We start from the raw sequence: 26,855 nt of genomic DNA, 5'->3' as shown, positions 1-26,855 counted from the left end.
TCCCTGAATTGTTGTTTTTCTGTTTTTTAAAATTTTATAGAATTTTATTTATAGAATAGTGTTAGGTATGGTGTTGGGTATGACAGTCAAGTGTCATCAGACTTCACTGAGCAACTCTAAAGGACTTCTAGGGTAATTCTCTAAAGCAGAGGTCTTAAAATCCATGAACTTCAAAATGCACTGTGAATCCAGTTTCCCATCCCAGCCTTTGCAATCCTTTCAAGTCCTGATCAATTACATGAACTGTTCCAGCAACAACATCCAGGACTGGAAACTGCTTTCAGGGTCCAGATTTGAAGGCCTGGCTTCTAAGGTGTTGAAGTAGGCCATTGTCCAACATCTATTGCCATACATTGCCATGTAACCCCTGATGGCTTTTTCTTCAGGTTGTACCTTGATTTTCTTGAAATTTGCATCCAAATCTGGCCCAAGTCTTGTTTACATGGGACCTTTGAAAACCATGGATCTTCCAGTATCAGTTCTCTGTGTTCACCCTTTGCATTGAAACAAAAACAGACCTCATGCTTACACCCTGTTCTCCCTGCGTCACCTAGCACAGATGCAGCAGAGGACAGGTCCAAAACATCCATGTTTTTTGCCATACATCTCCTGATAAACAGTACCACCCTACACATCATCTGAGAGCTCCAGACCTAAATACATAGGCCAACACATTTTCAGGAGACAGGCCTGACCGAATATTGTTGTATGATTATAGCCTCAGAGACCTGGGAAATTTCTAGTGCGTCAGAGCTCTAAACAGCAGCATGAGAAAAGTTGGCAAAAGTCACACAAGTGAGGACGTGCAGGACTGGATGATGAAACATGTTGTAAGTAGGGAAAAGGTCATATTATCAGGCCAACAACTTCAAGCCACTTACTCTTCAGTGAGAAACAGACCAATGGTGTTTTTTTTTATTATTATTCCCAAAGAAAAAGTTCTGTTTATTTGTTTAAGGAGAAGTTTTTTGGCACACATGTGAAACAGCACAATGGATTTTACGTTTGGCACAAGAAGAAGGTTCTGAACCACCAAGATGTTAAATGAAAAGCTTATTGTTTAGCTGTTTAACTGAAAAGGGGTCAGTTATCCCAGGTGTGATTATATTATCATTTTTTGCCTCTATTTTGATGTCCAGTATCCAATATCAATAACAGATGGCAAGTGATATCTCTATCAGAGCAAAACATGTTATTGAGGTCTTGTCACAAATGCATTTGGCAGTGATCAACATGCCACCGCTTGCCATTATCTGGAGTTTCTCAAGTCACATACCTCAAAAGTGATTCATAGAAGCGAAACCAAATCTATTTATCAATAAAATAACAATAAAAATAAAAAATAAAACTACATGAGTGCAGTATGTACATTATGCTGTTTGGGCAAATCGTATAAAATGACACCTATATAAAATATATTTTTTAAATCATTGCATTTAGAATTACAAGACAAATAGCTGGTTGGTGCAGCCCAATGGTTAACACCACTACCTGCCATTGAGCAACCACACCATGTAGGGAACTGTGATTTGGGTGACTAAATCATGGTGCAGCCTGAGGAAATAGCCATCAGGGGTTACATGGCAATGAATCAGGACATTGGACATTGGCCTACTCCACACCTTAGAGGTCAGGCCTTCAAATCTGGACCCTAAATATAGTTTCCAGTCCTGGATGTTGTTGCTGGAACAGTTCATGTAATTGGTCAGGACTGGAAAGGACTGCAAAGGCTGGGATGGGAAACTGGATTCACAGTGCATTTTGAAGTTCATGGATTTTAAGACCTCTGCTTTAGAGAATTACCCTAGAAGTCCTTTAGAGTTGCTCAGTGAAGTCTGACACTTGACTGTCATACCTAACACTATTGGGAATTTCACTGGAATAACACTGGGAATTTCCCCACTGCGGGACTAATAAAGGACTATCTTATCTTATTCTATAAATAAAATTCTATAAAATTTTAAAAAACAGAAAAACAACAATTCAGGGATCAGTTTAACATTCAGCCCTTTTTGTCTAGTTTGGATATAATGGTCTTTAATGTTAGTCATTTGACAACTGTAATGCTGGTCTGACCAATATTACTTGCAATTGCTACAAGCCACAGCATGTTAAGTCAGGCCATATCTACTCCACCACCATCTCACTCAACACAGGTGTACCACAGGGCTGTGTGCCATTGAGTCCATTTCTCTACTCCCTCTTCACACCTGCAGGACTGTTCATAAATCTAACTCCATGATGAAGTTTGCTGATGACACCACAGAGATTGACTTCATTAGCAACAATGATGAGACAGCCTACAAGGAGGAAGTGGAGCATCTGGCCATTTGCTGACACAGATGTGCAAATGCACGCACACACACAGCTTGTCTAGTCCCTGTAGAGAAGTACTGCCAGTAGAATAGGACTCTCTGGAGCAGATAAACATCATGACTCTATTGGCACCATGCTGCCTAATGCCAGGCGTGGGCTCGAGTGTTTTAGAGAGTATGCATTTGGCATCACAGGTGGCGGGAATCACTGCAGACACGCCCACTGAGTGGCAAAAAGACAGACTGAGTGGCAGCATTAGCGTTCAGTGTGAATGGCGCAAAATACAACACAAATAAAAGAACAAACATGAACAAGCAGATTCAGCAGGAAATCAGAGCTTCCCTTCTGCAGACTGCTGGGCGCTAAAGAGATGAGAAGCTAATAAATTGTTGCAATTCGCTGAAACAACAGGACTCCAGGCAATGAAACGTGTGGGAGCTCACTGAGTGGTGAAGTCATGCTCTGACAGGCTTGTTAAAAGGGAAAGCAAGCAAAGCATATGAACCAGCCTATTACATGAGCCTGAAAACAGTGGAAACACTCCTAAGACCATTCACTCTCAGCTTTATCCTCTAAACGGGTGTGAATGGCCTTCACTTCTCTTGTTGCTTAATCTGGACAGTAGAGACAGTAACTCTCTCTAGCTCTTCTTAATACCCTTTTTGTACCCGATGGGTTTTAGTCACACGGTCACATGCAGACAACACCCCCTTTTCCCACCTCTTCAAAGGTTGTACTACTCAGCCAACATTGACATCCTGTAAAAAAAGGACCAGAGCCAGCTCTGTCCAGCTGTTTTTTTCTATACTGCAGTGTGCTGGAGAGGAAGCATGAAAAGGAAGGACGAGATGCGATTCAAAAGGCTGGTCAGATGTGCTGGGTGGGGTAGAACTGGACTCTGTGGTTAAGGTGGGAGAAAGTTGGACACTGTACACACTGCTTTCCTTCATGGATGATGATGGTCACCCACTGCTCTCCATCATTATGGACCAAAGGTGCTCAGTTCAGTGTGAGGTTGCTGTCACAGAGGTCTAATCGGCACTGTTTACACATCCTGTACATCTGCATTTACTTAAATACTAATATGTACATGTTTACTCAGTATTGTATTTTATCTGCTGAAACCTTGCTGCTCCTGCACATTTTATTTATCTTATTTTTTATTACTGCACTGCTTCTCATCTCTGGTTAGGTTCAAATACATATTTTTTAATTTAATTATATTTATTGTTATTAGTTTATTGTACTGTAGTACCGTGTTGTATTTTGTAACTGCTACTGGCTGCTAAATTTCCTTGGGGATCAATAAAAGAATCCATCCGTCCATCGCTTTTTGTTGTCGGTATAATGGCAGGAATAAGAAGAGACCAGGATTCTCATAACGTGGCTTTGTTTATCATTCCATGTGGCGCCACACCCCCGAGCACTGAATCGCTGCGAAGGGCTGGAGCTGGATTTGCCCTGAAAATCAAGGTCCCAATGGAATAGGCCGACAAAGCTTTCTCTCATTCTCTCAGTGTCTCACGGTGTCTCCCGCCCTTCATCCAGAGCCAACACAAACTCAAGCTTCACTTAAGGTCAAAAGAAGTCCCTCTGCTGACGTCTTTCACTGTCGATGCCTCCCTCTTCTCTCGTCTCTGCTCCAGCTTTAGGGAGCCAGCTCTGATTAAAACCAGCGGATGCTAATAAATGAGAGTCAGGGTGTGGGAAGGCCCGGAGAAGAGGGAGGCATCAGCAGTGAGGCAGAGACGTCATTAGAAGGGCGGAAGCGTCAAACTGGAGTTGGTGGAGTTTCAGAGAATGAATAAAATGAATTTACTGCTCTCTGCAACCCTACCTTCTTCATCCCAGGGTGGCTGAACCAGAGCTCTTGTATATCTTTGCACTGTCCAAAACCCAGCACCTCATGGAATTAGCCAATGTTGCTCTAAAGGCTCATAAGCTTGAAATTAGCTTCTATTACATTAGGAATAGCAATGTTGTTGCCTACGTATGAATTCCCAGCATGGATCTCAGATGCTCACATGCACATCATCCCAGGCATCTCCTCAGGAAGCTGCTTGAGATGATGAGAAATGCTGGAAAATAAGGAATCTGTACCGGCACTCCTCTGAAGTGTTCACCACTCCATAACAGTGTGATGCAAAAGTTTGGTGCCGCTTAGTGCCCCTTCTTCAGCTGGGAGTAGGGCTGGACTATGGGGGTGGGTACAGACAGGCCTGCAGGTCTGCTACACTGAAAGTTTTTGTGAGGATCTTAGTAAATAACTGACGTTAGCCTATTCCTCTGTGGACTAGGCCAACAGAGTCCGCCCACCTTTTTACTGAATAATTTGATGAAATACCATCATCCTTTTTTAATCAGTCACAGGCCCCTAGGATTGTCCTAACTCTTTACCCACCCACCATACGAGCGCCCCGCCTGTGCCTTACACAGGACCACGAGACTCCATGTCAACCAGTGACAAATAACAGGGAAAGCCTGAGTCACTGGACCGGAGCAGTAAAACTTGGTTCCACACAGCAGTGTAGTTAACATCTTTCCATGTTTCGGAGTGTGAAGCAGACCCACATGATTTGGATTTAATTGTGGATCTAACTGGCTGTGAATGTTGATGGCTGCATGCTATAAACAGCTGCGCAGTGTCTCAATACTTGTCAGTGTGGTCAGTGTGTCCTGTGACTCAGCAGCAGCGTCTGTGTTCAGCTATATGGAAGTACGTGAGGTGACCAGGCTGGAAATCCAGGAAGAACACTCTGTCCACAGCAATAAAGAGAGCTCCAGCTCTGTAACTTACGGCTCACGACCAGCTTCTTGCCTCTGTGTTACACCATTAGGCTGTTTTTTGTTGTTAAAACATCACATATCTACACCACCTCATACCTACATCACCTACACCACCTCATACCTACATCACCTACATCACCACATACATACATCACCTACACCACCACTTACCTACACTACATACACCACTACTTACCTACACTACATACACCACCACATACATACATCACCTACACCACCACATACCTACATCACCTACACCACCACATACATACACCACCTACACCACCACATACATACATCACCTACACCACCACTTACCTACACTACATACATACACCACCTACACCATCACTTACCTACACCACATACACTACCACATGCATACACCACCACTTACCTACATCACCACATACCTACATCACCACATACATACACTACATACACCACCACATACATACACCACCTACACCACCTCATACCTACATCACCTACACCACCACATACAGTACTACATACATACACCACCTACACCACCACATACATACATCACTTACACCACCACTTACCTACACTACATACACTACCACATACATACACCACCACTTACCTACACCACATACACTACCACATACATACACCACCACTTACCTACACCACATACACTACCACATACCTACACCACCTCATACCTACATCACCTACATCACCACATACATACACCACATACACTACCACATACATACACCACCACTTACCTACACCACATACACTACCACATACATACACCACCACTTACCTACACCACATACACTACCACATACCTACACCACCTCATACCTACATCACCTACATCACCACATACATACACCACATACACTACCACATACATACACCACCACTTACCTACACCACATACACTACCACAGACCTACACCACCACTTACCTACACCACCTACACCACCACATATCTACACCAACACATACATACACCAACTACACCGCCACATATCTACACCAACACATACATACTATTACTATTAGACTGCATTTTATTAGTGTGTGTGTGTGTGTGTGTGTGTGTGTGTGTGTGATATAGATTCATTTGCAGTGTTAAGATCAGTAGTGTTTCCGGTGAGGTTTGCTCTACCTTTTAACACAGATATTAATTTAATTCAGCTAACTGCATATTTGGCCAATTTAAATGAAACCTGTATATTTATTTATTTTATTATAGCTGTGAGGGGCCGTATGAAGCTGCCTGAGAGTTTGAGACCCCTGATTTACAGTTCACTTTTCTCCTGCGAGAACCAAAGCATGTTTAATCTGGTATTTTATCACATTTCAGGCCAAGCATGACCAAAGGGAAGCTCCTGCATCATGATGCTAATCACGTTTCTCCAGTGCTTGGGTCTTTCCCACTTCCCCAGCTATCTGTCGTCCTCTCTGTCCTCCAGCCAGAGCGGATGTCCCCACATCAGACTAAACTAACGAGATGCTTCCTAGAGATGCTTTAGAGTCCGTATCTCTCTTCAGATAAAACACTGCAGCTCAGTGAAACACGTCCAGCAGTTCTCTAACTGAAGGGTTTCTGCTCTGTTTCAGGGCCGCCGGCCTTCCAGAAAAGTACTGCAGTGAAGTGGAGCAGAAAGTCCACACCTTACCCACGCTGGTGCGCTGAACAAGGCAGGGAAACCAAGACTGCGTTCATCCCTGCACCACCTACACCACCACATACCTACACCGCCACATACCTACACCACCTACACCACCACATACCTGCACCACCACATACCTACACCGCCACATACCTACACCACCTACACCACCACATACCTGCACCACCTACATCACCACATCCCTACACCACCACATACCTGCACCACCACATACCTGCACCACCACATACCTACACCACCACATACATACATCACCACATCCCTACACCACCACATACCTACACCACCACAAACCTACACCACCACACACCTACACCGCCACACACCTACACCACCACATACATACATACATCACCACATACATGCACCACCTACACCACCACTTACCTACACCACCTACACCACCACATACCTACACCACCACATACCTACATCACCACATACCTACACCACCACATACCTACATCACCACATACCTACATCACCACATACATACATATATCACCACATACCTGCACCACCTATATCACCACATTTATACATCACCTACACAACCTACATTACCATCTACACCACCACATACCTACATCACCACATACATATACCACATACCTACACCACCACATACCTACACCACCAGATACCTACACCACCAGATACCTACACCACATCAAAGAAATGTAGAGAAACACTTGAAAAAGTCTTGTCTTTTATTAATGCAAATAAAAATGTTCAAAACAAGCTTGTTTTTCTGAACATTTCTACTGGATCCTCTAAGCTCAGGCAAGTGTGGTGTAGAGGTTGAGTGTCTTGCCTGTTGCTCTTTGGGCACTTTTTTCCCTGCCTTTGCAAGTTGTTTTTTTTTTTTTTTCCAGAACAGAAATGGAGACCGCTTCAGTGGTCTGGCACGACAGTGGAGTTGGAACAGAGAGTTTGCTGCGTAATGGTGTTTTGAAACCCGACTTGGTCCAAAACTGTGCTTGCATCACTTCCTCCGGAGGCCAGATTCTGCAGTCATAAAGCCAAACATTAAGACCACCTGTTTACCTGTGGTTTTGGCTTCCTGCAGGACACCAGAACTGCTCCCTGTTTAAGACCCTAGTTTTTACAGCAGGTTCTTATTATGCCTATATACTAGCACCGGGAAACTGTAGGAATTAGACACTGGAGATGGAAACACAGTTTAGGAAGGAAGACGTTGCGCTGTTCTTGATTTTTTTTGCAGTCATTGGAAGGTACACACCACAGCTGACCATGAGCCTTGCCATTTCAGAGATGCTCTAGTTCAGCAAGCAACTTTCACACACAACACAAACAGTAGTAAAACCACTCAACCCACTGCAGCAGTCTGTACGAAACCAGCTGTTTTAGAGTAAACAAGCCACTCCGAACTCTGATTCTGCCTCCTTTCTGCACAAAACACAGGTTTTCTCACTGCACTGTTTACAACAGCGACTTTTCCTCATGCAGTTGGTGGTTCAGTGAGTGTGAAACACATGTGGAGGAGAGTTTAACAGGCGTCAGAGCTAACAGTATTTAAGGCTAGCTGTCCTGCTCTATCAATATTTCACTGTTGTCTTTTGTGATGAGGCCAAACTCTCTGTAGGCTTCATTTACCTTGTAAAACTGTTTATAAAACTGATTACATGTGTTATATAATAATAGAATATAATAATAGAATCATAAGTACATATTTTCATGTCACTTTTTCTGTATGACGAGATATTACACTGGGCCTCCCAACAATTCTGCCAAAATACTCCACATTAATATATTTTTTAGGGCCCCTGTCAGTCCAAGGCCCTTAGAACCGCCCTAACTGCCCCCACCCCCCATATTGAGCCCCTGATAATAACTGTTAGAACTAACTAGTGTATCTAAAGATTTTGTAAAGACTTGACTCACAAACTTAATAATGAACATCAACCAAGTCCAGGAATGTACTATTGCTTTTATTTTTCCTTTCCTAATTTAATTCAGTTTAATTTAACTTTCTTTTAAATATATTGATTAATCTAGTTGCAGTAATCTGGGAGTAAAGAGTGTCAGACTTTAGTCTTTTAAAAAGATTTTCAGGGTTTTTTAAGTCTTCTAATGTACGATTTGCATAAAACTACAGCAGAGCTGCAGAGAACTACATGTGTACTGTTTGCACATTCTTTTAATGAATCTGACATTAATCAGCTTCCAAAAGGCCAGTAAATAATTATAATGGCACACGATAAACATACAAAACAATAATACAAGATCAAGATAAAGATAAAGATCCTTTTTTTAGGAACCTAAAGACGCTTACAACTAGAAGTATACAGAGCTTCGAAAATAAACAGGTCATAAAGAATCAGAAAGGACCACAGGGAAGACCTGCTGCAGTAGTTTTGGTTTTAGGAATGTTTTAAGGTTAGATATGAAGTATTATCTAAAATAATAACAGAATAAAATCTCAGAATTACCCTTCCAACCAGACAATGGGTGACAGACTTATCACTGGCTCCTATAGATGATTTCTGGATTCCGTTGTGGTAGAATAATCACTACATAGCCAGCAGCGCTACCCTAGAACTCGACCCAGACATGAGCCCATCTATAGAGTACATTACACCACACAAGATGTTTGAAATGGGATTTACAGGCTCAGCAATATAAACACCTGCACCCAAAACAACAGCCCTATCCAGCCATCTCTGCTCATCTCTGTTAGGAGACATCTCAACAAACAATCTGATAAATGATGACAACAGGAAACCAGAAGAGTCATCATTATACAGACCACTGAACTGAAAATAGAAACGTTGAAATCCCATCACTCACTGGAACCAATTATTAATGGTCTCAAACTCTCAATGGAAAAACTGTCAGGATCCACAAACCCAGTCTGGAGCCTCTCATTACTTCAATAAGTACCTGAATCAGCAAGTCCTAAACCCCCCGAGCCAAACCACATCATAAAAAGCCTTTCTATAAATAAAAAGGTTAGATATTAATAAAAAAAAGTTTGAATGTTAGAAAGGGATGGAGAGAAATTTTGAGAGATGATGAGAAAAATCTAGGAGATGTTCCATCATCACAGCCATGAGGGTTGGGTGGAGGACAAAGGTGTCAAAAGTATTCCCATTCATTCCTCAGGTAGAAGTGAGTGGAGATATGAGGGTTTAACAGACTTCTATAGAAGCTGAAGTATCAACTTAAGCTTTTTACTCCAGTAAAAGTGTAAAAGTACTGGTTTCAGAACGACTTCAAGTAGAAAAGTAAAAGTAATGGAAGGAAAACAAAGGCAGAAAGCTTAGGCCGCTCCACAGGGGTCTATAGTGCACTACCCCCCCCCCCCCAACCCCCACAAAAAAAACCATTTCTCTAAAAGCAAATTAAAGTGTTGTCCTAAGGCTCAAAAATGGTCGGGTACAGCGAACTTTCAGTCAAGGCCATGTTTCTCTTTCTGTAATGCTGGGCTTGGGTTTGCTCTAGGAAAAGTCATTAAATTTCAAGCTGAAATTTAGATCATTTAGGGGTTTTCTGTTCTGAACTACTGTTAAACTTAGAGAACTTAGAACCAGGGGCGCCTTATAAGGGGGATTTTAACAATTAAAAGGGTCTGTGACTGACAGGGGCCTTAAAAATGTATTAATTTCATATTTCAGAATTGTGGGGTTGTGGAGCCCAGTCTAATCTTTCTATCTTTTCACGGGGCCTAAAAATCCCTGGCAACACCCCTGCTTAGAGCAACATGGTGGTTCACAGTTAGAGAGGTGTTCTTTCATAAATTGCCAAATATAAAGAGATATTAGTGATCTAAGTTCCAGACTGCTGTTGATTTTTGCAATTTTAAATATTATTCAAATTATTATAATTAATTATGAAGTGCAGAACAAGTAGCTACAGTGCTTTCAGGATGTTGAAATAGCCCAGAGTCCGTTTTCTGGCAGTGTTAATAAGACTGGAATGCTAGGTTGAGCATAACTGTGTCATCTGTGTAGGAGGATAAGTGCTGCTTATTAGCTTCAGCAGGAACTGAGGAGCGATGTCAAGATATTTAGTGAGGTCAAGATGTTAGATAATCACCAGCCCACCTCATTTCCAACTCATTACCAACCCTAAATTCCACATCATTCCAGAGAACACAGCTCTTCCACTGCTCCACAGCTCAATACTGGGGGGCTTTATACCCCTCTACTAGCCCACGCCTGGCATTATTAGGCAGCATGGTGACAGTAGGTTATTATATATTTATCCCCTCTAGAGAGTCACAGTCCATTGACTGTCCACAAACATGTGCACATATAGTGTATATCCAAGGGAGAGTGTGTAGACAATGAACTAGAGAGGTCCCAGGATTAAGCCTTGTGGAACCCCTGCAGTGACAATATAAGTAGCATAGCCGGAGAAGGTAAAGCACAGCTTTTTGTTAAGTAGGTAAAACGTTTGTACTGGCATATGTTAACGAGGCGGGTAGACATAGCTGTAAAGTGTCTCTGTTTATATATTTAGATAAGTGCTGTTTATTAGCTTCTGCATGAAAACCGAGGGCTTATATTTGTTGTGAAGAAGTGCATCCCAATCCACACATTTTTAGCTTCAGTGATTTTCATAAGGTCCTCTTATTCCCAGATGTGTCCAATTTTTCCCAGATGTGTCCCTTTTTGGGAATCTAAACAACGCGTCCGGCTGGGAATTCTCTAATGAGTGTAATGTCTGGGAATTCGCTATGATTTTACATCAGTGTTCACTTTTACAGTCTGCTCTATATGTACCTGCATCTACACTAACATTGTATGCTCAAACGTCCCGAGAGACAGCTGCAGCCTAACCAACTGCAGCCTAAACATCAATGTAAAATCATCACTGTCCTTCAAAAACCTTGTATCTCCAAGACAGCAGCTTTACAGGAGAAGAAAAAATTCTTAACTTTCAATGGAAGCCAATATAAAAGAATTTTTCTAATTATTCTAAGCCATAATGAAGCATTTAAATGGATCCGCTCACCATTAACTTCTACCATAATATTAAGAACAACTGCCAGATTTAAAAGATGCCAAACAGTAAAAAAGACTAAATACACCAAGTGGACCAAATATTTATGACTATGCAAATCAATAATCAGATCAATCCATTTCAAACTCAGTTTAACTGAAAAGTGTTCAGTGAAATAGTGTTTTTTTAAGGTTGTAGGCTGATTTTATTTGATTTATAATTTATTTTATTTATGTATTTTATACATAGTAAGGTAATTAAGGTTATTTCCTGGTCTTGGTAAATGAGTATGTTAATGTACTTAATGGATGCATGTATTTAAGTGAGGGTAGTCACACCCCCTGTCCTACAACTCAGGCCTACTTAAGAAACCCCCCTCGAGCACATCATCCTGACCACGGTGGAAGCCTGTGTGTGGTCAACCTAAGTAAAGATCACATTAGTGGAAGCTAGTTCAAATCCTGCTTCCTCATGATGTGGTTTTCTTCTCTATGTTGGGGCTTTAGAAAGGTAGTACAGCCAGAAGGAACCGATTCTGGGAATTGAGACTGCGAGCCACTGTACTCGATGAAATGCCTGGTCTATGCTGCAGCCAGAAGTGTGGGGCTGTTTGTATTTTGTTAGTAATGTGATAGGAGGTCTGCGGTGTTCTTATGTGAGTAGGGCTGACGTGGTTGGCAGAGCAAAGACATAATTGATATACTCATTTTTCTGCAGAATCCGCAGGCTTCTTATTCCCTGTGACATATTTAGACCTTACTCCTCCTGATCCTCACGAAACCACGAAACCAGCAACACTGCATCTTTTATAAGATTGGAAAGGCAGCCAGTTAATTATACAACTGGGATGAATAAACACACTCAGATGCTTTTTACTGCTTTTCAGTCTGCCGATTTGGCTCAGTCCTATCTTACATAACCGTAGTATGTATGTTTAGGGTTAGGTTTAGGATATGTTTAGGGTTAGGTTTAGGATATGTTTAGGATTAGGGTTAAGTATAGGATATGTTTAGTATATGTTTAGGGTTAGGGCTAAGTTTAGGATATATTTAGGGTTAGGTTTAGGATATGTTTAGGATATGTTTAGGGTTAGGTTTAGGATATGTTTAGGATATGTTTAGGGTTAGGTTTAGGATATGTTTAGGGTTAGGTTTAGGATATGTTTAGGATATGTTTAGGGTTAGGTTTAGGATATGTTTAGGATATGTTTAGGGTTAGGTTTAGGATATGTTTAGGGTTAGGTTTAAGTTTAGGATATGTTTAGGATATGTTTAGGGTTAGGGCTAAGTTTAGGATATGTTTAGGGTTAGGTTTAAGTTTAGGATTAGGGTTAAGTTTAGGATATGTTTAGGGTTAGGTTTAAGTTTAGGATATGTTTAGGATTAGGGTTAAGTATAGGATATGTTTAGTATATGTTTAGGGTTAGGGCTAAGTTTAGGATATGTTTAGGGTTAGGGTTAAGTTTAGTATATGTTTAGGGTTAGGGTTAAGTTTAGGATATGTTTAGGGTTAGGGCTAAGTTTAGGATATATTTAGGGTTAGGTTTAAGTTTAGGATATGTTTAGTATATGTTTAGGGTTAGGGCTAAGTTTAGGATATGTTTAGGATTAAGGTTAAGTATAGGATATGTTTAGAGTTAGGGTTAAGTTTAGGATATGTTTAGGGTTAGGTTTAAGTTTAGGATATGTTTAGGATTAGGGCTAAGTTTAGGATATGTTTAGGGTTAGGGCTAAGTTTAGGATATGTTTAGGGTTAGGGTTAAGTTTAGGATATGTTTAGGATATGTTTAGGGTTAGGGCTAAGTTTAGGATATGTTTAGGGTTAGGGTTAAGTTTAGGATATGTTTAGGATATGTTTAGGGTTAGGGTTAAGTTTAGGATATGTTTAGGATTAGGGTTAAGTTTAGGATATGTTTAGGGTTAGGTTTAAGTTTAGGATATGTTTAGGATTAGGGTTAAGTTTAGGATATGTTTAGGGTTAGGGCTAAGTTTAGGATATGTTTAGGGTTAGGTTTAGGATATATTTAGGATATGTTTAGGGTTAGGGCTAAGTTTAAGATATGTTTAGGGTTAGGGTTAAGTTTAGGATATGTTTAGGGTTAGGGTTAAGTTTAGGATATGTTTAGGGTTAGGGCTAAGTTTAGGATATGTTTAGGGTTAGGGTTAAGTTTAGGATATGTTTAGTATATGTTTAGGGTTAGGGTTAAGTTTAGGATATGTTTAGGATTAGGGTTAAGTTTAGGATATGTTTAGGGTTAGGTTTATGTTTAGGATATGTTTAGGGTTAGGGCTAAGTTTAGGATATGTTTAGGGTTAGGGCTAAGTTTAGGATATGTTTAGTATATGTTTAGGGTTAGGGTTAAGTTTAGGATATGTTTAGGATTAGGGTTAAGTTTAGGATATGTTTAGGGTTAGGTTTATGTTTAGGATATGTTTAGGGTTAGGGCTAAGTTTAGGATATGTTTAGGGTTAGGGTTAAGTTTAGGATATGTTTAGGATATGTTTAGGGTTAGGGCTAAGTTTAGGATATGTTTAGGGTTAGGGTTAGGTTTAGGATATGTTTAGGATATGTTTAGGGTTAGGGTTAAGTTTAGGATATGTTTAGGATTAGGGTTAAGTTTAGGATATGTTTAGGGTTAGGTTTATGTTTAGGATATGTTTAGGGTTAGGGCTAAGTTTAGGATATGTTTAGGGTTAGGGTTAAGTTTAAGATATGTTTAGGGTTAGGGTTAAGTTTAGGATATGTTTAGGATATGTTTAGGGTTAGGGCTAAGTTTAGGATATGTTTAGGGTTAGGGCTAAGTTTAGGATATGTTTAGGGTTAGGGTTAAGTTTAGGATATGTTTAGTATATGTTTAGGGTTAGGGTTAAGTTTAGGATATGTTTAGGGTTAGGGTTAAGTTTAGGATATGTTTAGGGTTAGGGTTAAGTTTAGGATATGTTTAAGGATAGGGTTAGGGTTAAGTTAAGAAAGGTTTGAACTGGATTGATGTGGAAATTAAGGACATACTTGACAAAACATCACATTTTCTCAAAATCCTACTCCATCCTCCCGCCCACCCACCAACCCTCAACCCACCCACCAAGATAATAGTCTTGTATTTCAGTTCACTTAGTTCCTCTTTAAATATCTAATACTTAGTCAGATTAACCAGCTGCTTGCGCTCTCAGCTGTATAACCACACAGCCATTCTGACGCCTTCTGTCCGACTACATACATGACGAGACACAGTGCCTTTGATCTGTTAATGACCTTCAGTGTCAGTGTCACCTTCTTCATCCTCTAACATATCTGGAGGTTTTCTTGGTATGTCCTGATTCACAATTGTGGTGAAATGACCACAATTAACAGGGTGTAGACTTTGAAGTACCAGATCAAAGTTTACATCAAAGGGCTCAGCCTAAAAGTGTCTAATGATCCAAAATGCTTTTGAGTTTAGCTTTAATGTGTTTGTACAGTGCAGACCAAAGACTCATTTAAGTGACTCTCAAGTCCAGCCAGCATCTGCATCTCCCAGGACTGTGGTTATGATCAGTGCCCACAGTTGTAGTGCTTGGCCATGTCCCTGTTTGTATTTTGTTGGTTAAGCAATTCTTCCATTTCCTGATTTGTATCTAATGCTAAATTACAACCTGTGACATATTTAAATATATACTATAAATATATAATATATACCCGGATTCTGGTAATGCTTCATAATTCTGTTTCATAGATAATAGGAAATTATGAGGGGACTAAGCCTTTCCACCACAAACACCACTATTCATTAGTTATGGTTAATTACTCAGTAGGTAATGGTGGACTAATGGTTAAGGTAGTTCACAATTAGCTAAATGATAATTATGATAATAATAAATCAAATAAATAAATACAATAATTACTGAGTTATTGAGAATAATTATTCATTCTTCTGTAGAACGACCTGATCAGTCTGAACTCAGCAGGTAATCTAAAACCTACTACACCTTAACCTACACCTAACCTACTACACCTTACCCTACACCTAAACCTTAATCTACTACACCTCAACCTACACCTAACCTACTACACCTTAACCTACACCTTAAGGAACCTAAGCTTAACTTACTACTGCTCAGTCCACACCTAGGAGATGTGAGACCGATTAAAGGGTAATTCCACAGTTGATCCAGTCAGTCTGTGAAAGTTCAGCATGGCGCTCAGGTTTAAACATTAGTGGTTTTCTCTGCTTCAAAACATTGGTTCCCAGAACTGAGCATAAAACCACAACCACAGTTAAAATGCTTTAGTTGTATCAACCTCAAAAGTACCTCAAGGGCTGCCGAGTGGTAAAAAAAAAAGGCTTATTCACAAATTACACTTCATTTTTGGAACAATTGAAAGACCTTAGAACACAATTTAGATCGTATTCAGTCAGACATTCAGAGAGGTACGAAGGTCCTGAAGCATTAGGAGATGTTCTGACCCAGTCATTATCTAGAACATCACAGTTTGGTTCTTGTCAGAGTGTCTCAGATTCATACACTTGACCATTTGTCCTGCTTCAGCACCTTCATCAAAAATCAGAATCAGTGATTTTTACTTCACCTGTCGGTGGTACTAATGTTATGGCTGACAGGTGTAGATTGTAACATAGAAAGCTTGCTAAAGAACAAATCTACTACATAAAAAAAAAACAGCCAGACCCTGTCGGTCCATGTTGACCCCCGGTTGGGTAGCAAACCTCCAGTCCAGTAATACTGTGGTAGCATGATGTCTAGCTTTACGTGACTCTTTAATAAGAGATGTTGAGCATTATTTGAAATTGCATAGTTGATAAACAGAACGACAGAAATACATTTGAATTGAATTGAAATTGAATTAAACTCCAATAATTTCACCAATTATTTGTAAGTTGCATCTATAAAAGGGAGGCATACTGCTCATGTGTTACTGCAGAATCGGCAGGTCCAGAGGACAGACAGCATGTGCACACATGTGCACACATATTAAAATAAAGTAAAATAAAATATAGTCTTTATTAGCCTCACTTCTGGCTGGCTTAAGCACTTCCTAAACCACTGATCCCAATGTTTATGGATTGGGTTTGAGGCCAAATCCTTCATACTTAATTTACAACAGTTCTCAGCTAAATAAACAAACCAGGTGCAAGCATGAGGATGGAAAGTCTGAGTGGATCCAGGACTAACTGTAACTCATGTCTGGGTTGTCCATGAGATGGTGAGAAGTTCTGCAAACATTTATGAAGCAGAAGTTAGAAGTTCATGAGGTGAATAAGAGTTCATGAGACACATAATAAGGGTTAGAAGTTCATGAGGTGAATGAGAGTTCATAAGAAAGTTCGTGCTGGTCCCTTCATGCCTCTTGTTGCTTTAATTATACTGGCAAGTAGAGGCAAAAGATGTTTTAGGGAGTTTTAGGGGTGACTGTGAAAGTGAAATATTGAAAGGAGCAGGTCAGAAAGTCACCCAGTAGATGATTCTGCATGTGTGTTTTTTTTTTTTTTTTCCATACAAGCAACCTATACATCTCTATGTCAGGCACTCGGTATTGTGCCCTCCCCCGGGCCGATTCTGAGCTGCCGCCCACAGGCCCAAATAAGGACTTCCCCCTCGTTTACGTTCATGTGTGTTTGGTTCAATTCGTTTGTGTGCATTGTTTTGTTAATGAGTTCCACCTGGGACTGGGGGATATTTAAGGAGCCTCGACACCGCCTCGACAACCTACACCTAAACTATTACACCTGAACGTTACCTACTACACCTCAGCCTATACCTAAACATAACCCAAACTGAACTTACTACACCTCAACCTACACCTAAACCTAACCTACTACACCTCAACCTACACCCAAACTGAACTTACTACACCTCAACCTACACCCAAACTGAACTTACTACACCTCAACCTACACCTTAACTTAACTTACCACACATAAACATTACACCTAACCTGCTACACCTCAACCTACACCTAAACTGAACTTACTACACCTCAGCCTATACCTAAACATAACCTACTACACCTCAACCTACACCTTAACTTAACTTACCACACATAAACATTACACCTAACCTGCTACACCTCAACCTACATCTTAACTTAACTTACTACACCTCAACCTACACCCAAACTGAACTTACTACACCTCAACCTACACCTAAACCTAACCTACTACACCTCAACCTACACCCAAACTGAACTTACTACACCTCAACCTACACCTAAACTTAACCTACTACACCTCAACCTACACCTTCACTTAACTTACCACACATAAACATTACACCTAACCTGCTACACCTCGACCTACACCTAAACTGAACTTACTACACCTCAACCTACACCTAAACCTAACCTGGAGTTCATCATAGTCAAGTGCAGACCTTTTTATTTAGTACGGGAGTTCTCCGCCGTGCTGATAGCCGCCGTATACATACCGCCTAGCGCTAGTGCTAATGCTAATGCTAAGGAGGCACTGTGGGAACTGCACGGGGGCATCAGCGATCTGCAGACCAAACATCCAGACGGGCTGTTCATTGTCGCCGGAGATTTTAACCATGCAAATCTCCAGTCAGTCCTCCCTAAATTTCATCAACATGTGGACTTTGCCACGAGAGGAGCGAACGCGCTGGACCTTGTTTACACAAACATCCCCAGCGCGTACCGGGTGGAGCCCCGCATCCACCTCGCGTTCTCGGACCACATGTCTGTGTATCTGACTCCAACTTACACACCACTCATCAGACGCTCCAGACCAGTTCAGAAGCAGGTGAGAACCTGGCCGGCAGGAGCCATCTCTGCCCTTCAGGACTGTTTTGAGTGCACTGCATGGGACATGTTTAGGGAGGCTGCGACTGAAGGCGACTCTGTTAACTTGGAGGAGTACACAGCATCAGTCACTGGCTACATCAGTAAGTGTATTGATGATGTCACTGTCTCCAAGACCATCACCACATGGCCAAATCAGAAGCCGTGGATGACTCCTGAGGTGCGTGCGCTACTGAGGACCCGCGACTCGGCCTTCAGAGTGGGTGACAAGGCGGCCCTAAGGAAAGCAAGAGCCAAATTGTCACGAGCCATCCGAGAGGCAAAGCGCGCACACGCCCAGAGAATCCACAACCACTTTAAGGACACCAGTGACACACGGCACATGTGGCAGGGCATCCAGGAAATCACAAACTACAGGACAATGCCACCGTCCTGTGACAGTGATGCCTTCCTCCCAGATGCCCTGAACGACTTTTATGCACGGTTTGAGGCACAGAACAACACGTTGGTGAGAAAGACCACACCCAAGCCGGACGAGCAGGTGTTGTGCCTGACTGCAGTGGACGTGAGGAAAACTCTGCGCAGAGTCAACCCACGGAAAGCTGCAGGACCAGACAACATCCCCGGCAGAGTGCTCAGAGAGTGTGCAGACCAGTTGACAGATGTTCTCACGGACATCTTCAACGTCTCCCTGCGCAGCTCCACTGTCCCAACGTGCCTCAAGACCACCACCATCGTCCCCTTGCCGAAGAAGTCCACGGTGTCCTGCCTCAATGACTACCGTCCCGTAGCTCTCACGCCCATCATCATGAAGTGCTTCGAGAGGTTAGTCATGAGGAACATCAAGAACCAACTGCCCTCTTCACTGGACCCCCTGCAATTTGCATATCGTCCCAACCGCTCCACGGACGATGCCATCACCACCACCCTTCATCTCTCCCTTACCCACCTGGAGAAGAAGGACACCTACGTCAGAATGCTGTTCATAGACTTCAGTTCAGCATTCAACACCATCATCCCACAGAACCTCACGAGGAAGTTAAGCCTGCTGGGCTTCAACACCCCCCTCTGCAACTGGATCCTGGACTTCCTGACAGGAAGGCCCCAGTTAGTCCGGTTCGGGGACAGCAGCTCCAGCACCATCACCATGAACACTGGGGCACCTCAGGGCAGTGTACTGAGTCCTCTGCTGTTCACCCTGCTGACTCATGACTGTGTTGCGAAACACAGTTCAAACAGCATCATAAAGTTCGCCGATGATACAACTGTGCTGGGTCTCATCAGCAAAGGCGACGAGTCAGCATACAGAGAGGAGGTGCAGCAGCTGACAGACTGGTGTACAGTCAACAACCTTCACTGGAATGTAGAGAAGACCAAGGAAATGGTTGTTGACTTCAGGAAATCAAGACCGGACCACTCTCCGCTTAACATCAACGGCTCCTCTGTGGAGATCGTTAAGAGCACCAAGTTCCTTGGTGTCCACCTAGCGGAGAACCTCACCTGGTCCCTGAACACCAGCTCTACAGCCAAGAAGGCCCAACAGCGTCTCTACTTCCTCCGGAAGCTGAGAAAGGCCCGTCTCCCTCCACCCATCCTCACCCTCTTCTATAGGGGAACCATAGAGAGCATCCTAAGCAGCTGCATCACTGCCTGGTTTGGGACCTGCACAGCCTCTGACCGCAAGTCCCTCCAACGCATTGTGAGGACAGCTGAGAAGATCATCGGAGCCTCTCTCCCCTCCGTCATGGACATTTACACCACCCGCTGCATCCGCAAAGCAACCAGCATTGTGGATGACTCCACCCACCCTTCACACAGACTATTCTCCCTCCTGCCATCAGGAAGAAGGTACCGCAGCATCCGGTCCAACACGACCAGACTCTGCAATAGCTTCTTCCCCCAAGCCATCAGACTCCTCAACACAACTCAACTTCTGAACTGATATCTTTCTGGTACATGTACACTCTCCCTCTCTCTCTCTTTCCAACCATTTACCCCAGATAACATGGGAAGCATTTTTTGCACAAGCATTTGCACTAATAACTTTACTACCTCACTGGACTCTATTTATCGCACATTGCACAATTTGCACACTACCGTCATTATTTATTGTTCTCTGGTCTGTACTGTGTTGTGTTGTCTGTCCGCACTTGTTTGTTTGTGTTGCACTTGTGTTCTGTATGCACTGTCTATGTTGCACCATGGTCCTGGAGGAACGTTGTTTCGTTTCACTGTGTACTCTGTATGTAGTTGAAATGACAATAAACCCACTTGACTTGACTTGACTTGACTTGACTACACCTCAACCTACACCTAAACTTAACTTACCACACATAAACATTACACCTAACCTGCTACACCTCAACCTACACCTAAACTGAACTTACTACACCTGCACCCTACACCTAAACCTAACCTACTACACCTCAACCTACACCCAAACTGAACTTTCTACACCTCAACCTACACCTAAACTTAACTTACCACACATAAACATTACACCTAACCTACTACACTTCACCCTACACCTAAACCTAACCTACTACACCTCAACCTACACCTAAACCTAACCTACTACACCTCAACCTACACCTAAACTTAACTTACCACACATAAACATTACACCTGACCTGCTACACCTCAACCTACACCTAAACTTAACTTACCACACATAAACATTACACCTAACCTGCTACACCTCAACCTACACCTAAACTTAACTTACCACACATAAACATTACACCTAACCTGCTACACCTCAACCTACACCTAAACTGAACTTACTATACCTCAACCTACACCTAAACCTAACCTACTACACCTCAACCTACACCCAAACTGAACTTACTACACCTCAACCTACACCTAAACTTAACTTACCACACATAAACATTACACCTAACCTATTACACTTCACCCTACACCTAAACCTAACCTACTACACCTCAACCTACACCTAAACCTAACCTACTACACCTCAACCTACACCTAAACTTAACTTACCACACATAAACATTACACCTAACGTACTACACCTCAACCTACACCTAAACTGAACTTACTACACCTCATCCTATACCTAAATTTAACCTACTACACCTCAACCTACACCTAAACTGAACTTACTACACCTCATCCTATACCTAAACTTAACCTACTACACCTCAACCTACACCTAACCTACTACACATCAACTACATCCACTCAATAGTAATAATATAACTAAAGACATCCAGCTTCAGAAATGTCTTTGAACCCTATGCCCTATAAATATAATAATAAATGATATAATTCTTGGTTTGAAGTCACATCAGTTAGATTATAACCATCTACCCTCTCTGACATTGACTGGAAGAATTTTACGTAGCTTCAGTTTTTGCAGATAGTCTGACATGTTCCTCAAACTCCCTCGGATACTATAGTGGTATGGCCTTATTAGGTAGCAGGGGCGGGGCTATCCTTTTAAAAGAGGTGACTCTGTTCACAGGGGAGACTACTTTAGGGGAGAGTCTAATCTATGGGAAGTAAGTGGTGTCCATACGGCTTTGCAGCCGGCGACACTCTGGTCTGCTAGGGCGGCGAGGGTGGCCCGACGGCCTGATAGGTCCTTTTAAGTGTGTTGCAGTTCGTTTCATTTCTGGGCTACAATAAAAATCCATGTGCACAAGGTCAACCTTTGAAGTCCAGCCTAATCATTTCGAGTATTTCTAGTATTTTCTCTCCTATTAAGGAGAATCAGATGATCTATGGTGTCAAGGGCAGCACAAGAACAGTAGTGCAGCCTCCAAGTAGGTCATTTGTGACTCTTCGTAAAGCTGTTTCAGTGCTGTGGTCAGGTCTAAATCCAGACAGAAAGACTTTGTGAATGCTACTGATGGGAGATTTGAAATTGGCCTGTAATTACGAAGTTCATGGGAGTCAAGATGAGGCTTTTTGAGACTTGGTAATCGCTAGTTGAGGATGCTCTGTTAGATAGTCTGGTAAATGGGGAGGCACTGCTTGCCACCAAGCATTGCACCCTGGCTGGCGGGGGCCTCCGAAGACTGACAAACTTCAAGCCACAGTGGCAGCAATGTGCAAAGTTTACAATGACAGCAGGAGAGCCCGGACCTCCCTAACGAGGCCCCATCTGACTCAGCGTCCATTAGCATCACATTATTTCTAATGTGTAAGAGCTCTAAGTTACTCTAAATGACATACAGTGTGTATTTTATTGTATTTTCTGTATCTGTAGCGCAAGCTTAGTGTTTTAATGAGTGTCTAAAAACTGTATATTTTTATTATGTAAAAACTCTACGCTCTAACGGCCCATTTCTGATCCCAGACTCACGTTTTCCCGGCTTTCCCCAACCTGAGATCCTGAGATGTAAATACAGTAGTCACTGTTCTCACTGAATCCAAGGGAACAGGTGAGCGTCACATGGTGGTGCTTGGGTAAGGCAGTTTATACTGTAGGGTAACAGTGAGTAACTGACATGGTTAGGATGATATGGCAATTGAGTTATTGGGTTGAGGTATTATTGGGATGAGCTCAGTGACTTTTAATGCAGCACTGTGATAGGACGGTCCTTTACCATAAGTTAGTCAGTGAAATGTGTGCCCTGCTAGATCTGCCCCATCCTACTGTAGGTGCTCTTATAGGGAAATGGAAGTATATAGAAGCAACTACAGCTCAGTGATGTTTTTTAATAATTCACAGCCAAAACATTGTTCTTACCCACATTGACATATTATCATCTTTGGCATTATCACAAATAGAGATGCATTTGCATCGCTACACGTTTAATAAGAAGTCGGACATACACAACCACTCAACGTACCTCATATTTAAATACACATTCATGTTACTTATGGCACTGAGCGGTGAGACACTAGCTAGTATATTAGCAAGCTTAAGCTAGATGTCCAACAAACTAAAGGATTGACTGATAAACTATTAGCTAGTATAAGGATTTGCTTTATTGAGTTATTTAAGAAATCCATTGTCAGCGCGATGAACAGTCTTAATCTAGCTGTAATCAACACTTTTAGTCCGATTAGTAGCATGGGTATGTTTTAGGCTTGATACCAGGTAGGAAAATCCTATAAGAGAATATCTGCCTGTCAGTTTGAAACCTAAAGCTCTAGTGCAGTTGGGCTATGCAGCAGGACAATGATCCACAGCACACAAGTAAGGCCAGGTTGACTTACCTCTGATCAGTTATTAGTTTTTGATGGGGGGGCAATTATTTTTTCACATGGGTGCTATACAGTAGGTTTTGAATAAATATTTATCCTAAATAATTGGAATATTTACTGGTGTTGTGTTACTTGTATTTTAAATTTCGTTGGATGTTTTGAAACATTAAAATGTGAAAAATATGAAAGAATGGAAGACATTGAGAAGCAGGAAGATACTTTCATCAGAGCATTGTATGACAAATGAACTTTTCTCAGTGTCGGCTGCTCAGCCTCTTAGTTCCCATGGAATCTGTTTGGGGAAGGCCCTATCCTGTTCCAATAATAAGATTAAATCCCTGTGCAAGGTCTGTAAAGACAATAATGTGATGAATGTTTGAGGTCAAGGAACATTAGTGGCCTGCACAGAACCCTGGCCTCCATCCCACCAAACATTTTGCCAGGCCAGGCTTTCCTGAGCAACATCAGTGCCTGACATCACACATATTCACAGACACACTCTAAAAGCTTGTACCTTGTGATATGAGTTTAAGAAGGATTTATATATATAATGATAATTATAATGAAGATTCCCCCCCCCCAAAAAAATCCCAAATCACCCCAAATTTTCAAAATTTTAAAATCTGTCTTTTAGTTGAAAATCCTCATTTTAGAAAGACAGTACTACACCAATCAGCCACAACATTAACACCACTGACAGGTAAATTGAAAAACCTTGATTATCTTCATCTACAGTGTCTCCTGTCAAGGGGTGGATCTACATATTATGCAGCAAGTAAACAGTCAGTTCTTGCAGGTGATGAAGGTGTTAAAAGCAGGAGAAATGATCATGCATAAGGATGTAAGCCATCAAAATAATGAAATTATGATTGCTGGGTCAGAGCATCTCCAAAACATCAGGCAGGTCCTGTGCCTGGTAAACCTGCAACAGGGTAATGGGTACCTGAGGCTCAGTGATGCTTATGGAGGTCAATAATAGAAACCACAGGACACCTTCAGAGGTCTTGTGGAGTCCATGCCTCGAAGGACTGCTACAACAGGTCTAGAACATCACATTTTGGTTCTTGTCAGAGAACTTGGCTCAGATTGTTCACTTGCTGCCTAATATATCCACCCTTTGAGAAGAGCCACTGTAAATGAAGATGTAGTTTTTTTACTTCAGCTGTCAGTAGTACTAATGTTATGGCTGATAGGCGTATATGGGTGAATACTGCATACAAAAGCAATACTGTCCAAAACCAAAGCTACCCTCTCATTTGGTGCCAGACCGAGCTGAATCTCACTCCAAGGCCTTGGTAAAAGTTGGCGACAGTGTAATAAGAGGCATGCTCGTGCAGCTGGATGCTGTGGTAGGGTGATGAGTGAGTAATAATGTAGGTCATTACCTCACTTCCAAGCAAAGTTTATCTCCGTCCCAGCTGCGCGACATATTTCATTCCACTTTCCTCCCACTTACGCTTCCTGTTCCTGTTCTTCCTTTGTTCACTTGTGGTTACCCCACGTTTGATTTTTTGGCCTGTTTCAAATACTTATGGGACACTGACCGTTGCAACAAAGTTGGTGTGGTTACTCCCTATTCTGTTGATGGAGGACATGGACGGCTTTTGTGCTCGGTGTTCATTTGACTGTTTTTATTCAGTCTGACTTTTTATTCAGACTGTTTTTTATTTCATCTGCCATAACATTAACACCACCAGGTAAATTGATTGAACCTTGATTTTCTTCATCTACGGTGGCTCCTGTAGGGTGGATCTACATATTAGGCAGCGAGTGAACAGTCAGTTCTTGAAGGTGACGAAGGTGTGGAAAGAAGGAAAAATGGTCAAGTGTAAGCATCTGAGACACTTTGACAAGAACCTAACTGTGATGTTCTAGACAATGATTGGGTCAGAACATCTCCAGAACATCAGGCAGGTCTTGTAGGGTGTTCCCGGTATGCAGTGGTCAGTACCTACCAAACATGAAACAAGAAAGGACAACCGGTGAACAGGCGACAGGATCATGGACACCTAAGGTTCACTGATGCGATCCATGGAGGCCCCGCCCACCTCACAACTTACAGGACTTAAAGGGTCTGATGTTAACGTTAATGTGATGTGGGAATTAACCGGATTTGACCTCGTTAAATTAAGTAATTCACTTACAGGTACTAATGTTATGGCTGTAGTGCTTTACATGATCAGTCGTGAATCAGTCATTAATTAATTAATTGATAATAATCCTCTTCTAATCCACGTCTTCTTGGCCAGGATGACGATGGGTCTGAAGCCCATCCGGGATGATTTGGCGCAAGGCTGAAATACACCCTGGGTAGGGTGCCAGCCCATCGCACCACACACATCAGTAGCATGGCATAACATACTAAACTCCTCCAGGAGACTAGAGTGAGGATCAAACCCACAGCCTCCAGCTCAAGAACTACCCAATTACTAATTACATAACTAAAGCTTAGGAAACTGTTACCTACATACCTACCTATATATATATTATATGTCTAAATATATATCATTAATTGTATTATCCATTGATTAGCAATTACTGATCAGGGATCAGCCTGATCAGTAATTGCTAATCAATGGATAATACAATTAATGATATATATTTAGACATATAATATATATATATATATATATATATATATATATATATATATATATATATATACATATATATATATATATATATATATATATATATATATATATATATATATCATTAATTGTATTATCCATTGATATTATTATATTATTATCCGCCAGACTGAAGGGCAAGGCCGACCTAACCTGACTTTGCAGCATGCTGCCCTAAACGTAGGTTGCCTTGAAACCATACGGAAGCGAACATACCTCGCTTGCCTTTAGAGCCTCGCTTGAGCATGAACTGTAAACTAGAGTCGACCTGAACACGCCAGTAATGCGCGCAGAATCTCTGCTCGTCCCAGGGATTTCAACTGAGTCAGTTCACGCCCGGGAACAAAGGAGGGGAAGCTCCTTAAGTCCCAGGTAAAACCCATGAACACTGACGAACATGAACACTCAACTCAATTGAATCTCTCTCTCTCTCTCCCTCTCTATCTTTCTCTCTCTCTCTCTCTCTCTCTCTCTACATATATATATATATAATCAATGGCAGAGCTGCCATGATTCCCTGTTGTCCCAGCTCACACACAAATGGGA

General features: G+C 41.8%; 1 protein-coding gene across 2 annotated transcripts in view; it reads left to right on the top strand.

Annotated features, from left to right (window-relative positions):
- Positions 1–7,524, top strand: part of cfap45 (cilia and flagella associated protein 45) — a 45,529-nt gene extending 38,005 nt beyond the window's left edge. For both annotated transcript variants that reach the window (XM_072695417.1, XM_072695416.1), the window contains exon 12: positions 6,710–7,524. In XM_072695417.1, coding sequence (XP_072551518.1) covers positions 6,710–6,785 — 76 coding nt within the window. In that variant the 3' untranslated portion in view covers positions 6,786–7,524. The remainder of the gene's footprint in view (positions 1–6,709) is intronic.
- Positions 7,525–26,855: the final 19,331 nt, after the last annotated feature.

This window comes from Salminus brasiliensis, chromosome 13 (genome assembly GCF_030463535.1).
Source record: "Salminus brasiliensis chromosome 13, fSalBra1.hap2, whole genome shotgun sequence".
Taxonomy (NCBI): Eukaryota; Metazoa; Chordata; class Actinopteri; order Characiformes; family Bryconidae; genus Salminus; species Salminus brasiliensis.
Note: the sequence above shows the minus strand (reverse complement) of the source record. Positions and strands in the feature narration are given on the sequence as shown.